The sequence below is a fragment of the Phalacrocorax aristotelis genome, chromosome 1 (assembly GCF_949628215.1).
Source record: "Phalacrocorax aristotelis chromosome 1, bGulAri2.1, whole genome shotgun sequence".
NCBI lineage: Eukaryota > Metazoa > Chordata > Aves > Suliformes > Phalacrocoracidae > Phalacrocorax > Phalacrocorax aristotelis.
In genome coordinates, this window is record NC_134276.1 from 38413706 (window position 1) to 38430855 (window position 17150).

Consider the following 17150-nt stretch of genomic DNA (forward strand, 5'->3'; position numbering starts at 1 on the left):
TATCATTAAACCTTCTTGAATTCCTGCTCTTCAAAGTCTGTGCTGTAGTTTTGTGAGACTGAAGATGATGTAGATTCTATCACAGAGATTCTGAACGATCAGTCTAGTATTCAGATTCACTTATTTTACATGTCTTTTACAAAGAAAAACATAATTTATCTTACAACAACAATAATAGTACTTCTTTATTATCTGGTCACACATCTTTGTATTAGCCTCAAATTTTCACATGCTGGAGAAATATAAGAATGGACAAATAAGTCTGCTTTGCATCAGTTTTAGTCCTTTCAGTATTGATCACATTAAGATGTCTAAATGACGTAGAAGAGGATTTTCCCTCTCTCTTCCGGTTAGGTTTACACATGCGTAACAGTTGACTAATTAGTCACTAGACCTCACTCAGTTTTGAGGAATTAGACTAATTTTATGTGCATCAAAATTATTTATTATTTCTACTTGTAAACAATGACAAAGCATTCATTCAAATTGACCTGAATATACAACTATTGCAAGCACCATTATCAGTAAATGTGGTTCTTGCAGCAGAATTATACTTTGATTAAATCTATATGACTTCTTCCCCTTCCCTTCCCCCCCCCCAGCTAAAGACTGAATACAAATATTTCCCTGAGTAAACAGAAAAACCCAACTGGTGATCAAAAAATAAGCCTTCTCTTCAGAGACTGGAGCCGCATAAGTACCAAGAGCTATATAGACAGTCCAGAACAAGCACTGACAGTGGTATGCATGAACAATTTTTTCTTATTGGTTTTAAGGAAGTTAAGCGTGATATAATTTCCATTTCACCCTAGAGGTACGCACAAGTTCTAGAAAAATATATCACAGTATTTTCTTGACAAATCAGAGGCACAATAGCCCCTTGACACAAGAAGCTCTTTGTCCTTAATTTCTCTTACTCTTTTCATGCTGACTTATTTTTGCCACTGTTGTTTCAGGAAGACTCTTATTTAGTCACAAATATGCTTTGTACTTGGGGTTTTGGTCCACACTCCCAGGTTCTCTCAGCACCAGTAATTTGAAGATCCAAAATGTCTCCTTCCAGTGAACATGGGTATTCTGTTCTCAAAAAAACTATCTTTGTTCAAGTGGTTCAGATTCTTTATATTTATTATAAAACATGCATCTGCACAGCACAGCTTAACTCACCATTTGTCCCCGCTTGCTCTCTACCTCTTCCATTAGTTTGTTGAATAAGGAAGACTTACAGGTGCATTCTGAGAGTCAACTGGTAGCAGCAAACGGACTCTATCTTCCCGTTTTTCAAGTCTGACCGAGTCCAATCCTTCATTTATCACTACTGTTTCTCTTCTACAGAGCATTAAAGCAGCAATTTAGTTTATACTACTAGACTTCTACTGACAATAACTTTCTCTCTTGGAATTTTGCCGTTAGGATGATCTTACCTAGTTTGGTTTTAGCTACATATAGACCCAGGTTTGTTTCTTTTCACAGCAGCATTATAGATCTGTTGAACTCCACATGCCAAGCTTTCTCCTACAACGTGCAACTTAGCCTTGAATCCCACTTTCTCTTCACACATTCCAGTTACACCTGCCCTCCATTTTGCCAGCTTTGATAGCAGCTTTCATTCAAAACAATCTTGCTGAACATTTAGTTGCTTCTTTCATCTTCCCACTGTTTCAAATAGATGAGCTAATACTTTGAGATCTCACACTGAAATGCCAGCAACAAAAAAACAACGTTCTGCAGCATACATATCAAGTACATTGCAGCCAAATTTTATAGTGCCACAAGGCATTACACTGCACGACCAGGGAACTGCAAAGGTAAGCCGTCACCCTGAGTAGCCTCCTTCTGGCTTGTCACCCTTGCCAGCTCTACATACGCATTTACAATTTTAAAAACAGGTATTTCTATATCAAAAGACAAGTCAGATTGCACAGCAGGAAGCGTTTAGTCTTTAGAACTGTTAAGCTGAATAATAGAGCAGATAAGACTTCTACGTTTCATTACTCCAGGGCTGTCAGAGGTGAGCAAGGTTGTAGAAGAGCTAACCTGTGAGTTCAAAAAGAGAAGTAGAGCCCCACTAACTTGTAAAAATGGGAAAAGTGGGGAAGCAAAGCCATAAAACAGAAATACAAAGTTGTTAAAAGCTACAGAATATGTTGACCAGTGTCTTCATTCTCTTAATTTAAATGAAACTGAAAGCAAACTGATCCAGAAGAAGAGTTTATCTGAAAATACAACTGCTATTTCACTGTATTATTTAACTATTGTGCCAGCCAATAATAAAAGTAATAATGATAATTAAAAAAAATAATAATGCAAACACGTCCTGTCCTATTCGGAAAGCTTTCAGAATGCTAAGCTAGATGATATCCTATGTAAAGAATATTTTGTTGAAACCCCATCCTCCAAAAATTCCTACCATTTCAGATCAATTAAGTTCTCTCCATTCAGAACCTGGTTGCTACAGGGGTGGGGATCCCATCTATGGGACATTTATGACATATGCATCCTTTATGGTGGTGTTTGTTTCATAAAACGTTCTGAAGGAGCTCAGTTAAAAAGTCTGTTAGGAAACTATCAAGGCAAGATATTTACAGATTAGAAGAATCTATTTAGAATGAAGAAACCGTATGAGAGATTTATCACGTAGAGATCACGTAGAGGAGAACAGAAGCCTACAATGGAAGTTAGTTTCTCAAACGAAGTAATCAACTTACTGATTTTTATGTAAGACCCACTTTAACCAGAAAATAAGTTACACGTTAGATAAGGTCAGATTACCTACTACTCTGCGTAAATGTGAAGAGGAATATGCAGCCTTAGTGGCTAAGGAAAGATGTCTATAACCACTTTTTGCATATGAATAAATTAAAATGTTGTTCCAGCTGAACCAGATCAAATGCCAACAGAACCAAAGGCTCTGCCAAATACACTGCTATATTCTGCGTGGCATACCAGTGTCTACCCAAGTACTGTCTAACAGCTGCCTAATTGGAAGTCACTGTTCCATTAACATATAATGTCCTTGTTTAATTTTTTTGTTTTTTGGTTGTTTGTTTTTTTTTTAAATGGATTGTCCTTGAAATGAATTTTCTCTGAATCGAGCCATTCACTGAGAAACTAAATGGCAAATTTTCTAAAGCATGAGAAGTAGTGCTCACGGAAATTGAAATGCTAATAATTTTCATCGACAGTGACTTTGAAGGTTTGCCAATTAAGGTTTGTTAAACACTTCTTTTCTTGTATTTAAATTATTTTTCTCAGCTCACAATAAAAAAGGCTACATTAAAAGCACCGTTGTAATGAAGATTTTATTGCACTCAAATACAATGTTACCTTTAGATGTAAATGCTTGTAACATTAGTTTAGAAATTCATCAAAAGCACTTAGTGCATAAACATGTAACAAAACTAAAAAGGAGGTAAAACCCATGAAAATAGGTTTGTAGTAGGTATATAGTGGTTTATACCTTGTGTGCAATACAAACACTAGCAAATTAATTCTTCCAAGACCCTTGCTGGTATAGGGACAAACATGCAAGTTGTTGAAGTGAATATTTTCAATTAAATAAACAAAAGGTTTAGATTGAGCAAGGGCACTGTGATGACCTCCTTTAACTTGCATTTTAAGTTCCAAACCTGTTTTTCCATTCAATTGCTATTTATGGTTTAGGACTCACGATACTAAGCAGGGCTTTTTTCCTCTCTGGATACGTGAAAATAAATATATATATATATAATATTCAATACAACTTATTCACGTTGTAAGAACATTCTCTACAGAAATCAATAAAGGAACACTCTTGTTGCTTCTAAAACATCAAGCCCTCAAAGGCTTTTCCTACCAGAGTGATGAAAAATGGGAGCGGAGTGCTTTTGCTAGCCTGAATATACTGTCATATTTTCATCAAACATGAGTTAACTGGAGACTAATATTGCATTTTGGGTAGAAATCAGCAATGAAAAAAAAAAAGCATCACTTGTTTGAAAGAAAAAGGTAAAGGTGAAATGCAGGAACTACTGCATCAAGGCACTTTACTGAGGAGAAAGGAAAGCACTCAATGTGCTTCAAAGCTGACAGGAAATAATAAATAGCCTGTGTGTAGAAGGGAAGAACCAATCACCTAATAACACCACACACTACAACTCTGCCATAAAGCAAAAAATTTAAGTTGAAGTAAGTTAAAATAAATTAAAATTAAGGTAAAATTAATACTTTGCTTAGGTGGTTACTTAGAAGTGCTATAACAAACTCTTCAACAATACCCTTTTGCTGTCTGACAAAGCATTTCCTAACTGCAAACCAGTTTACCCTTTCTAGAAACACAAGTTTTTCTAAAACTATTTATAACATCTACCAACAGACTGACTTTTTTCAACAGTCCTGTCAGAATACTGATCTGATGTTACTGATGATTCTGATGTACTCAGATTAGGGTACTGGTGAGGGGAGAATTCACCCTAAGAAATTGCCATAGAAAGAGATTAAAAGGAAAAAGATGACACAATTTATAGCTCCAAAAAGAAACAAACTACAAAATAAATGCCATTGTCAGACTATTCCAACCATTAGCATGTTAATTCCCTTTCCAGGTTTTTATTTCTCATTTGCCACATATCTGTGGTGTTATCTCAATATGAAAGTCACGCTTTAGGAGTTATTCACATCCCACTTCCTTAAGTACATTTAACAATCTGAAAAACTGAAGATTTCTCCTATCCATGGTAGGACATTAAAAAAATACATATATTAAATTACTTTTCAAAAATTGAGTTTGTGATGGTAATTACTAAGAGATCTCCCCATCTTTAACTTGATGCACAAGCTTTTCCATTTGATGAGAGAGTGGCTGGGTGGGCATCTGGCTGCCAGCCAACGCCAACCCACCACAAGAGTATATTCATTCATGGATTCTTATCTACCAAGCTGTACATTATAAATATATTCGATACAGCTATCAAAATAAGGTAAGAGCAGAGATCATTCTACTTGTTAAGAATAGAAAAAACTAATAAATTTACCACTGATGCAACAGCAAATATACCATCTCCTCCCTCAGTGGAAAGATGACATATTAAAATTGCAAAATGCAATTGATATTTCAGTGCTATGTAGAAGTTATTTGTTGCTGCCCCTCGTAAATGCCTATAACTTACTCCTGCATTCTTCAGAAAGAAACTTTTTTTCCTTTTTCATTTTATATGCAAAAATCTTTTAGAATAATTTTGGTATAAAGGGTAGTTAGGGTGATACTGCAAGGCAGCCAAACTTAAACATATAGCAGGCTTTAGTTATACTTGTACATGGTTCGTAATGGTGACATTAAAAGGTAACTTGAGTTACTCAGTGCTATATTATCAGCAGAAGTTACTATACTGTTGGCAGTCTTACAGGTTTAAAATAATAAGATTTCCTAAGAAGCACAGTTTGGAGCAACTTTGGTGTAAATCCTCCTCCAGAGGAGGAAAGTATGAGGACACTAGGCTCCACCTAATCCTTCAGGTGGCTGACCACACATTCTATTCCTTATGCTGGATAGCCTGTGGCACATCAAATACAGCATTAAATTAATTCACATTGCTGATTGTCATGGTTTTAGCTGGGATAGAGTTAATTTTCTTCAGTGTAGCTGGCATAGTGCTGTGCTTTGGACTTCGTATGAAAACAGTGTTGAGATAACACACCGATGTTTGGGTTGTTGCTGGGTAGTGCTTGTACCAGCCAAGGACTTTTCCAGCTTCCCACGCTCTGCCGGGTGCACAAGAAGCGGGGAGGGGAGGGGGCACAGCTAAGAGAGCAGATTCAAACTGGCCAAAGGGATATTCCATATCATGTAACGTCATGCCCAGTATGTTACCTGGGGGGAGCTGGCCGGGGGAGGAGGGAAGCAGCAATTGCGGCTCTGGGATGGGCAGCGTCAGTCAGTGGGTGGTGAGTGGTTGTATCATTTGTGTTTCTGTCTTTTTTTTCACTTTTTTTCCCTTTTTCCTTTTTATTATATTATCATTATTGTTATTACTATGATAATCATCGTTATTGTAATGATTATTTTATTAAACTGTTCTTATCTCAACCCACTAGTTTTGGGGTTTTTTTTGCTTTTGCTCTTCCAATTCTCTTCCCCATCCCACAGGGGTGGGGGGAGTGAGCGAGCGGCTGCGTGGTGTTTAGTTGCCGACTGAGGCTGAACCACGACAGTGATTTGGCCTTCTTACTAGCATTTACTCTCTTTTCTTGTTTAAAAAGTTTGAGACTTGGTTGGCGCCATAGCATTTTAGGCCTCAATGGTTTTTCTTACAGACTATACAGGGGAGAGGAAGAGAGAAAAAGAAAAAAATTAGAACTATATTGACCTTTTCAAGACAAGGGCCAACAGAGATAGCACTCCCAGAGAAGTGCTTTATTTCTGAATAATCAAGTCTGGCAGGAGCTCTGGTGTGATGGGATCAGACACTGCCATCTCCAATAAGATTAGGATAAAAATCTGTCCCAGCTGATTAAAAAAAAAAAAAAAAAAAAAAGAGATCATGCAATCTTTCTCTCGAGTTTACTAGATCAGTTCCCTTTAATCCCTAGAAAAGAAAGAAGAGTATTTCTAATTTTCCATGCCATCTCTCACTAACTGAAGTTATCTGTATATTTCTAAAAATAATGAAAAATTTAGGAGTGATTTCTTGTATGTTTGATCTGCAATTTCTAATCCTCATTTGGACTTTAACACTTCAAACATAAGTTAAAAAAAAACAAACCCAAACATGAAGCCATGCACTAATTATAAAGCAGGTATTTCAGAAAACTACTACCTACTGTATATTATGCATGCATGAAACAAATCGTCATTTTGTATTTAAATTTTTCCAAAGAATTCTCTTTGGTAACAGGTTGCTTTCTTGTACACTCCATACAAGCTCCTAAGTGTTGGAATCACCTTTGGCAAACCACTTCAAGCACCCAAAGGATGACTTTAAGCAATATGTAGCTGGTTCCTTCTTGAGTTATCCTGAGCACGTATCCTACTTTAAGCGTAACTACTACAGTCTCACCACCTAAATTACACTTATTTACAGACTTCCACCAATGGCTATACCTTCTCCACACCAGTACTCTTCAAAGTACCCCCACAAAGTACATTTCTCACAGGTGCTTCATTACTTTTCACCTTTCTGTAAGTGACAAGGCCAAGTATTCTCATATAAAAACTTAACTTATTTCAGCATTAAGTCTTAAACATAGTAGCTTGAAGCTACTCCAAGCAAACAGGCATTCTTGTATCCATGATTAAGAACCTAATAAATGCCCTATTGCGACAGACCAGTGATGCCCCTAGCCCAGCGCTCTCTCCAAGAGCTGCAATAAGAGATGTTTCTTAAAAAGACACTACACCAGCCTTATCACTACTTATAATTCATCCTCCTCACTTCCCAAAAGAGGAAATGCCTCTTCCTAAAAAACTAGACTAGGAATGTTATATCCTTTCCTATTTCTTTTGGATCTACTACACCTGAATTTGTCTAATGCTCTTTTAAACTGCTGAACTTTTCAAGTTGTGACCAAGTGGTCCCACCAATTCCCTAGCTATCTTCATTTTCAAAAAATTAAATACATTTTTCAATATCAGCTGAAGTATCCTAAGCAGTAAATTCAGAATTCTAGAAGAGTATGTGAAGAATGTCCTGTTTACATTTATCTAACTACATTTAATAAGTTTTTTAGTTATCTTCATTTCATAGAATCACAGAATCATTTTTTAAAAGTTTAAAAAGTTTAAAAAGTCCTCTAAGATTATCAAGTCCAACTTGACCGATGGCTTTGATTTTGGCAGGCCATATTTAAAGATATCTTTTTCCCTGCAATACTGTCTTTAACTTTCCTATCTAGTCACATGCATTTTTTTTACCCCATAGCTTTAGTTGGGCTCTTTCTGATTTACAATATAAAGTTTATTCAAATTTTTAAGATGGCATTTTCAGAATAGCTTCGGAGTTGCTAATAGGCATGAGGATCTTGCTTGCTTGACCATCTGCCTTTTTCATTCAGTTCCCTGTCCTGAAGTTGAAATACCTGTATAATAGATTTACTTGGATTGCTCTCTCCTGGTCCAACATTAAGAGAGTGATCATTCCCTCCTCTTCTCCTGCTCCGACCTCCTAGGTCCTGTGCATGACTCAAGCCAATTCCCAGAACAGCTCCCCTTTGCCTTGGTTTACAGGAATATTGGAAACAGCAATTTGTTGCATCCAAAGCTTTTATCTTCTCATAACATTATGATGAGGAATCAATTCAAAACTTATGCAAGTAATTAAATCTCTCACTTTATTGCCACAAAGTTTGCAGCATCTCTAATCTCAACATTGTCTCATCACAAACTTCATGTAATCCAAGAGCTATTAATACAGTATAGAACTATATTATTCAAAGAAATTTCCATTCACAAGGTTTCGCACAGTAGGCTCCTCACCCCACAAGATTATCATGCTGCTACACTTCATGCTACCTTTTATGCAAGCCGCCACTCCCCCGCCTGTATGTCTAATCATTCCAGCAAAGTTGGCAGCATATTAACATCATACACCAGTGATTTTCCTCCTTACATCAGGCTTCCAACATATCTATTATAAAGCGGTTGTCATCCGATAACGAGCATTTTTGTTTGTTCATCTTATCTTTTAGGCTTAAGATAATATAAAAGCACATACAGGGTTTGCTTCAGCTCTGCTGCTCAGTATTTCACATTCCAGTTAACTTTAAGTCATATATTTAGTTTAGTGTTTTCAAAGAATTATAGTGAGAGATTCCTTTGATACCATTGTTGCCAAAAAGGCTTTTCACAGATTTTCTTCATTGATCTGCCACCATGAGTATAATCCTGATAAATTTCTTACTTCTTCCTCTTTCAAGCCTCTAACTACCCTTCATACCAAACTTTCTTTTTGCCTTTAAAAACAAGAAAGTTACCAGAAAACCAAAGATCATTCATGCAAACCACCCACATTCATCATCTGATTTTGCTCAATTACTATTTTTTTTGTACCCCCTACCCAGCCCAGGAGCATGCCATGGAGCAATACCTTACTTCCACACTGATGTCTTTAAGGCAGTGATTTCACTCCTTATTTTTACTCATTTAGATACTGACACAAAGCTAATGATTTGAGGGTTGCACAATCTTTTGTTTCTTTGTTTCTTGGGGCATCTCACAGTAAACGCTTATCTTTTCTTGCAAATATTTAACTGTATGTACATTTTTCAGTCACGATCAAGTCTTTTCTCAAATATTCACATTGAAAATATTCCATCCACACACTGACCTGTACTTCCAGATTCTGATCTAATATTCTCCTCCCACATTCCCTGCGTAGCAGTAGATCTATATGGTTTTATGACAAAGGAGTTGGTTTTCCATTACACTCTTGACTACTTCTTTCATATATGTATAATCTTAGATTTCTTTAGGATTACAAATTTATTCTGAGACAAGAATAAATTCTGAGTCAGTAAATAAATTTACACTTTGTCTTCAGTAAGTTGCTACAAGAATACAAAGCAATTGATGCTTTGATACTTATTGTTTCAGCTCAAAGTTTCAATTTTTATAAAACATGTTGCTTTCACAAAATGGTTCAATTTCTGGAAAGTGACAAAAACAGCTTTATAACAAGTAAAAGAATGAAGAGAAAATACTCTATACCGCCCATAGCCCTTTATGCGGGCTCATCATTATTATTATTAAACAAGCAGCACAACGAAAACATTTCCTCCGCTAAGTTACCAAGACTGTTGTCAGCAGGTCAAAGATGTGATAATTTCCCTCTATGCCCCTTTTGTCTCAGGGAGAAGTATCTGGAGTACTTTTCAGTTTGTGGCTCCCCACTTCAAGAAAAATATAGATCTACAGGACTGAGTATAGCATAATGTCATCAAGATTATTAGAGGGCTGAGACACAAGATGCAGACAGAAAGGCTAAGAGACCTGTCTTGAGAATGATAAAGGGCAAGGAAACTCTTACTGCTGTCTGAAACTACCTAACAAGGCTACAAATAAGAGGGAACCAGATTCTTCTTGGAGGTGCACAATGAGCAAAAGGCAACAGACACAAGTTGCAACAAGAAATATTCCAAGATGATGTTAGGAAAAAAATCTCACCACAACAGTGGCAAACATGAGAACAGGTTGTCCATCCACACATCTCTATCTTCAGGGATATTTCAAACTCAGCTGGACAAAGGCCCAAGCAACATGAACTAGTCTGACTCTCCTTTTACAAAGGTGGCTGGAACAGGTGACCTCCAGAGACCCCTTCCAAAGCAAATAATTCCATGATTCAAGAACACACCTCTACCATGTCTCCAGACATCCTCAACAACAGTGATTTTTTTCCCTCTACATAGAGTCTTCGCTACATGTTACTACTATTTTTCCTATACTCTTAAGGTAGACTCTCTTACTTTTTCATTCTTGAGTAATATTTCTTTCACAGCTCGGTAACATCTTCAGTTATTTCAAACGCTTCAATACTCATTCAAAATCAACATAATTTACAACATCTTCTATACAAACATCTGCTAAAGCTTCAAATCTATTCTACACTGTTCTGTGTTCCTTTTTCTGGTAGAATTCCTCAGTGGATTATTTACATACACAAGACTTCCTCTTCTGGATCAACGCTGAAATACTTCTGGTGCATCAGCTGGCAAAATACAGCAACTGAACATTTGAGTACTTCAATCTGATTTTACTTAATCAGAATAAAATTAACTTAAAGCATCATTGAACATTCTGGTCCCTGCTTCCACAACTAGATACCGCTGCTTACACAATGTTTTCAATGAAAAGAGTGCCTAAGCAGACCCTTCAACAGAGTGGAAAGCAGCTCATTCTTTGCATGCCATCATTTGGCTACAAAATCATTTTCAGCTTCGCGTCTTGCTGGTTTTAGAGGCAAAGCTTTAGAAACAGTCAAGGACTGTTCCCAAATAGAGTCTAGTGAATAGCTTCCTGATTCTACTTTAGATAGCAGGATGTTAAATATCTTCAAGACTGAGAAGTGAAGAAAACTAGATGTCTCCAATTTCTTTGGCAAGTTTTGTTATAAACAGTAATTATGTATAAGCTACAAAGAAGCATCCCCTCATCTCCTCACGGTCATGAGAACAAAAGCAGTTACTCTGCTGTCCTTTCTACCAGAATTCATGCTCTTAAGAAACACAGAGATGCCTGGTCCTGTCTACTTATAACTTTAAGCATTCGTGCAATTTTCTGTAAACTGCTCACTTGAACAAAGATGAAATTTAGTTCCATGTTGCCCTTTAGACCCCTCCTTGCTGTTCTAAATAAAATCTTTAGTGTCTCCAGTTCCTTTGAAAAATTAAGATAATTGTGTATCACCCAAGTGAGATGAGAGAGATTTCAAAACTTATAAAAGATTGAGCAGTAAGATGCACCTGTCCCTGCAGGCTATAGGCTTTCAATTGTCCCCCCTCTGCCCCTGCATTCGGAGTAAGAGGATACTTCACTGATTTTTCAACTGTAGATCCAATAACTCTCTTCTATTAGGTTTTGTCAAAACAATGTACTCAGTCCATTCAGTTAAACTTTGAAGGGATGTTAATCTTATTAACTCTAATGTTCTTGCCGTCTGTGGAGATTCACAATCCTCTTCTGGGCCATTAACATGTTTGGCCTGAATATCATCTCGTCTCCCAAATTTTACTGTTTAATTACACATAGGAAACTGTATTTCCTCCAGTGGCTTTTAAACCTTCCAACCTATTAATTCATGGAACATTCTTGGGAATTCTCCCACCGTTATAGAGGCACCACAATTATCTTTTAGACTTACTCTAATTGCTTCAAGCGAAAATGTCTATGATCTGTGAGGTTTTCTTGCCTTTTTATCTTTGTACAACATTCTTGGTATTATTAAGTATCAACAGTAATAAACTGTAATACTCAACTTGGTAGAAATACTGCTAGAGTGTAAAATACCTGCTTTGACATTAATGTTATATTCTGATTTTTTTCATACAGTATTTAAGCCCCAGGAATTTTAAAGGTATCTCTAAAAGCTGAAAATTAAAGCCATAGGTTACTTACCCCTTTTTTGACAACAAAATGTAAGTTCCAATTTGCAAAGCATGTCAGCATTCTCATACTTGTCCTCTTCCGCCTTAACCCAAAAACAGGACTCTGTCATTTCCTGAGGCCTGATCTTCAAGCAAGAGACAAAACAAAATGTTATTAAATTATTTTGATGCTATGCAGAAACTGCTCTGTAGAGTCTAAAGCAAATTAAATACTTAGGAGCTCTGTAAAACGTGAACTTTTAGTATATAATGCATCTTTAGATTGTTGATAGATTTCTGATTGAAGATAGTAAGTGCCTTTGGACAAACTGATACTAACAATACAAAGCAAAACAGACAACATTCTCTGTTATCCAAGGTCTAAATGTAGCAAATTGTAGCAAATTGTATTTGGTTCAGATTTAAAACTTGGGTAAACTTTAAATAGTCTCTGAAGACAGCTTGTTTAACTAGAAATTAAGTACCTTACTTCTGAGATTGTAGGTTTGATTACTTCATAAAAGTCTCATAAAACTTTTTACTGACTTATTTTGGTCTAAATAATTATAGTTTCCAAAACTCAGTAGGGTGATAGTCCTGGTATACTTGATCCTGTCACAATGGAAAAGAAAAAAAAACAGACTCTATATTTTTTCAACCATTGAATTTACAGAAGTACATTTACACTAAGGACAAATGGAGACACCTGCAATGCATCTTTGCCCAGACGATTCACGAATCAGTGAAACACAGTGTTCGGAAAACAATGAAAACTAAGAGCAGAAAGTATTCATATCTTACATAATTTAACTAATATATCAATCATTCTATACCATCTTGCTCCTGATAGTCTATTTACCCTAAGCTCTTTGTAAGATTTTACATCAAGTTTTTGCCTTCAATCAGTACTACCTTGGACCAGTTGAGTCTTTTCATGGTAACCTCAGGTCTGAATTCTTTTTTAGGCTTCATTCCAAATGGCAAAGTGCACAGAAGTGGAGACCGCTGTGCTCCAGGCAGGCCTGGTAGAGGCGGTGGTGGAGGAGCACCACCAAAAGCCAGAGGAATTCCCAAGCCATTCAAAAGTGGAGGAGGAGGAGGAGGAGGGGGAGGCGGTGGTGGAGGAATTGCTCCATTAGAAGGCAGCGGTGGAGGAGGAGGTGGCAGCAATTGGTGTGGTCCTGCAGTTTCCAGTGGAACAACAGATGCATCTCCACATGTTGCTGGTAGAAAACCAGGTGGCAAGGAGCCATACTGATAAGGAAAATATTCTTATTTAGTTTCACATTTTTTAAATCAACAAAATGCCATAACAATCATAATTTATAGATTAAATCCAGCAAGCCAAATGAAAGTCAGTGCCATTTTTCTTGTACAGGACAATCAAATATGAATTATAGTGAGGCCAATGTGTTTTTTATTTTATAATTGGATGTCTCAACATTTGAGGTGGACATTCAGTCCAGCAGCTGCATACCAAAAATGACAAACAAACCCTATATCCCACTTGTCATATTTCACTGATCATGATCTAAGAAGGGTCTGATAGTTATCTTGATGAAATTTTATCTAGACTACCACAGCATAGCTCAAATTAAAAAAAAAAAAAAAACAAAACACCCAAAACATTCTAGTCTTTAGTGTTCTTTCTTATCCTACAGATTACAGAGAAACATTCCAAGGACACAGTAGCAGAATCTGAAGAATCTGAAGAGATTAGTAGCTCTGTTGAAAACCAGATATTTTCCAGCATAGGAGTATTATTCTACAGAACTGAAAGCATGAAGTAATGATGCAGAAAAATCCAGCTGCCTTACACACTGCATTTTTATTCTGTATAGTAAGGACATCTATACTGTATCAAGATAAGCTTATTAGCACTTCAGTAAGTCTAAAAAAAGTATTTATTTCTACTATTTGAAGAACTATCATGGGCCTTCAAACATTAAAGAATTGATACCTGACAAAAACAACAAAAGAATAAATGAGTTATTTATCTACTGGTGATAGTATTAGTCGACTTTTCAAGTGATAATTATGAGCTGAAGCAGTCCATTCTATTATTTAAAAAATGGAGGGAAATATCATAAACAAAGGATTTAATATTTTTAAAAGGAAATAGCTGAATATCAATAAATACAAATAATTATATGCACAACAGTTTTATTGTTTTAAGTACCTGAACACAGCATTGTTAACACTGACAAGTAGACACTGAACCATTATGCTCTAATAACAGAAGAAATGCATGAACACATACCAAATCCAACATCAGAGTAAAGGAACAAGACCAGGATAAAAAATAGTCATAAGAGGTGGAAGTAGCCATGCTAAGTAGCAACTGATGCCATGTGGAAACCAAAGATTACTCTTAAGACGGATTTAAGAGTACTAAGTTGCAGTTATCAATTACTTGACATTTACAGAACATTCCAAGTATCCCATTAGCAGTGGGACAATTCATGCTATGATAATTAGTGAGCATACTCATATGCTATGCTTACTGTCTGCACATAAAAAAAAGTTATATTCGATACAGCGAACAAGAGAAAGTAAAATAGGAGAGAAAACTTATTTCAGTCACAAAAAGTATTTAAGTATGTTTTCAAGATACACACGTAAAAATACTTTCTTAATGAATGATATACAGGTCTCAGTAAAATTACTTTTTTTCAGAAAGCAAAAAATTTTTGAAATTGCTTTTTTAAAGCTTGTTTGCCATTAACAGTTAATTCTGACCAGAAACCTGAATTAGAATGACATTTTTAAACAGACCAAAGCAGAGCTAAACTAATTTTCCTCACTAAGAAAATTAAACAAGCTCAAAAGTATAAAAAACCCTCTATGATCAAAACATTATTGTATCATCTTCCTATGAGAATGTCTTCCCAATGTTGTCTTTCTTAAGCCATTTTTAGACTGTGCTTCTTATTCCAGGAAATAAGACACAAGAAAAATCACTTGGTCACACAGTCTCCTTACACAGATTTTGTAGCTGAAGCAGTTACAAGTTAACTCAAGTATTACTCTCAAAAATCTGCACTATTCCCCTCCATCACATAGGTTTTTAAAAAAACCTATTTATCCTTGAAAACTGAAAAATTATCAGGAAATGTTCTTATCCAGCCACAGGTTCTTTCTTTCACTGCTGTATATCCATGGTAAGGCTTCAGCAAAGCAAACTGCATAATGAATAATTTCCTGTGGAGGGATAAAGATCACAGTGATGAATGCTAATCTAAAAGTATAAGACTTATTACCCTATGTGGTTAATTACTTTGGAAATATATGACACTGAAAGTAAAACCCAAATGAAACATAAGAAACTAGCTTAATTAACAGAGCTCAGGCACAAAAAGGATCATCTGGGAACTCAAACAGCTAATTAATGTCACACTACAATTCTCTGTATAAAACTGAAATAAAGGAAACTAACAGTCAATAATAATCGACCACAAGGATTCTTTGAAGAAACCGTCAACTGTACTATCAGAATCTGCAAAAGATGCAAAATTAAGTCCCTTTCAAAAGTAATACTTCATACATTCATTTAAACTGTCTTATACCTGTGATTTAAAAGCCTGTAATTCTGCTTCAAGTTCATTGATTCTTTCTTCCTTTTTTTGCAGTAGGGCCTGGGTCTCCTGATGAACTACAAAATCTTTTTCAAACTAAGAAAGGAAGAAAAAGAAAATTGTTGATATTAGTCAGTTCTGCACAGGTTCTTTAGATTCCAGCTTTTCCTTTTGTGTTTGTTAGAACTCGCGTATTAACAATACCAAGGACACATACAACGATCTGCTATTTAAATTTCCATGTATCCACTGAGTGGAGGTAACATCCCTGATACCATTACAAGCCTTTACTATATGAAATGGCATAAAGTACTTAATGTACTTTAAGATGCAATTAGAGTAGATTTAAGATTAATGTATAGTAATACAGGGCCTGTAGATACAAATGAGTCAGTTCTTACTGTCCCACTGTTTCTCTTGTACAAACTGTTAACTGTTCAAATGAAGTATTCAGCTGATTTTGGGGAGATTCTTATATGAAACCTTAAAATAAGGTTAACTACTTTACACCACTTTTCCCTGCTTCCTAGTCCACAAGAAGCATCCAGTTTCCCACCTAAACACAAAACTAATAATAATTTGAAGCTAAAAACTATGCCACATATAGTTACACCATTAATGAAGCTACTAAATAACCCCCCGTGTCCATCTTATGGTCACATAACTTAAAAATTACTTACTTTCCTGGAAAGTTCAGCAGCCCTCTCTTCACATTCTTCTAACCTTGCTTTATCTACACAAATGTCTTGAAAAAATAAACAAACACATTTGCACATATACAGGGAACATAAGACTCTTAATCACATGTACAACTTAAACCTGGTTTTTAGAACATGTGAAGAAATATGACACCATAATCATTCCAAACATAGTACTCACCTACTAAGTGGCTGAAATTTATATCTAATCTTTTACGATACGTGAAATCTGGGTCTGTTCCACTTCGATGTAACACTATCTGGGACACACACTCTTCAATTAATTTGAAATACTGTGGACTAAAGACAGAGATGAGTTCTTTTACAGCATGTTTATTTATTAATGTATACTTAAAATCTTGTCTATGAATAGTCATAGATAGGTCAAAAGATTTGGGCTGAGTTATTTCCGTAGAAGGGTAGGTGCAAACCCTGAAAGTCTTAAAGGACAAATACATCTGGTAGTTTATTACTCAAAGACTGAAAAAAGCACAGACCTAGATAAACAATTCTTTTATTATAAACTCTGCATCTCTCCCCCTATGGAACTAGAGGAAAGAAAGACTCCCTCCTGCTTTCTCCCAAGAAAGAGAAGACTATTCCTTCAGCTTGATCCCTTCTGGTTTTGTGACTTTTATAACTGCAGATGTATTGCACCCTTGCTTCAGTAAGAGGAATGAAAAGAACCTTGTTCTAAAACGCCAGGGGGGAAATGACAGCTGGGTCACTTGCCCGGAACATGCAAGCTGTGAATTCAAACCCTTTCAGGTGGAAAAGGTCTAGCACAGGTGTACGCATGTCAGGCAAGCACTCTTAACCTTTA

At 36.1% G+C, this 17150-nt stretch overlaps 1 protein-coding gene across 2 annotated transcripts in view; it reads right to left on the reverse strand.

The window, feature by feature from the left end:
• The window catches only part of DIAPH3 (diaphanous related formin 3), a 242258-nt gene that overhangs the window by 169591 nt on the left and 55517 nt on the right, over nucleotides 1-17150 (reverse strand). For both annotated transcript variants that reach the window (XM_075088048.1, XM_075088040.1), the window contains 5 exons: nucleotides 16509-16627; nucleotides 16310-16374; nucleotides 15621-15725; nucleotides 12967-13308; nucleotides 12086-12200 (listed from right to left, as the gene is read on the reverse strand). In XM_075088048.1, the coding sequence (XP_074944149.1) occupies nucleotides 12086-12200; nucleotides 12967-13308; nucleotides 15621-15725; nucleotides 16310-16374; nucleotides 16509-16627 (746 nt within the window). The remainder of the gene's footprint in view (nucleotides 1-12085; nucleotides 12201-12966; nucleotides 13309-15620; nucleotides 15726-16309; nucleotides 16375-16508; nucleotides 16628-17150) is intronic.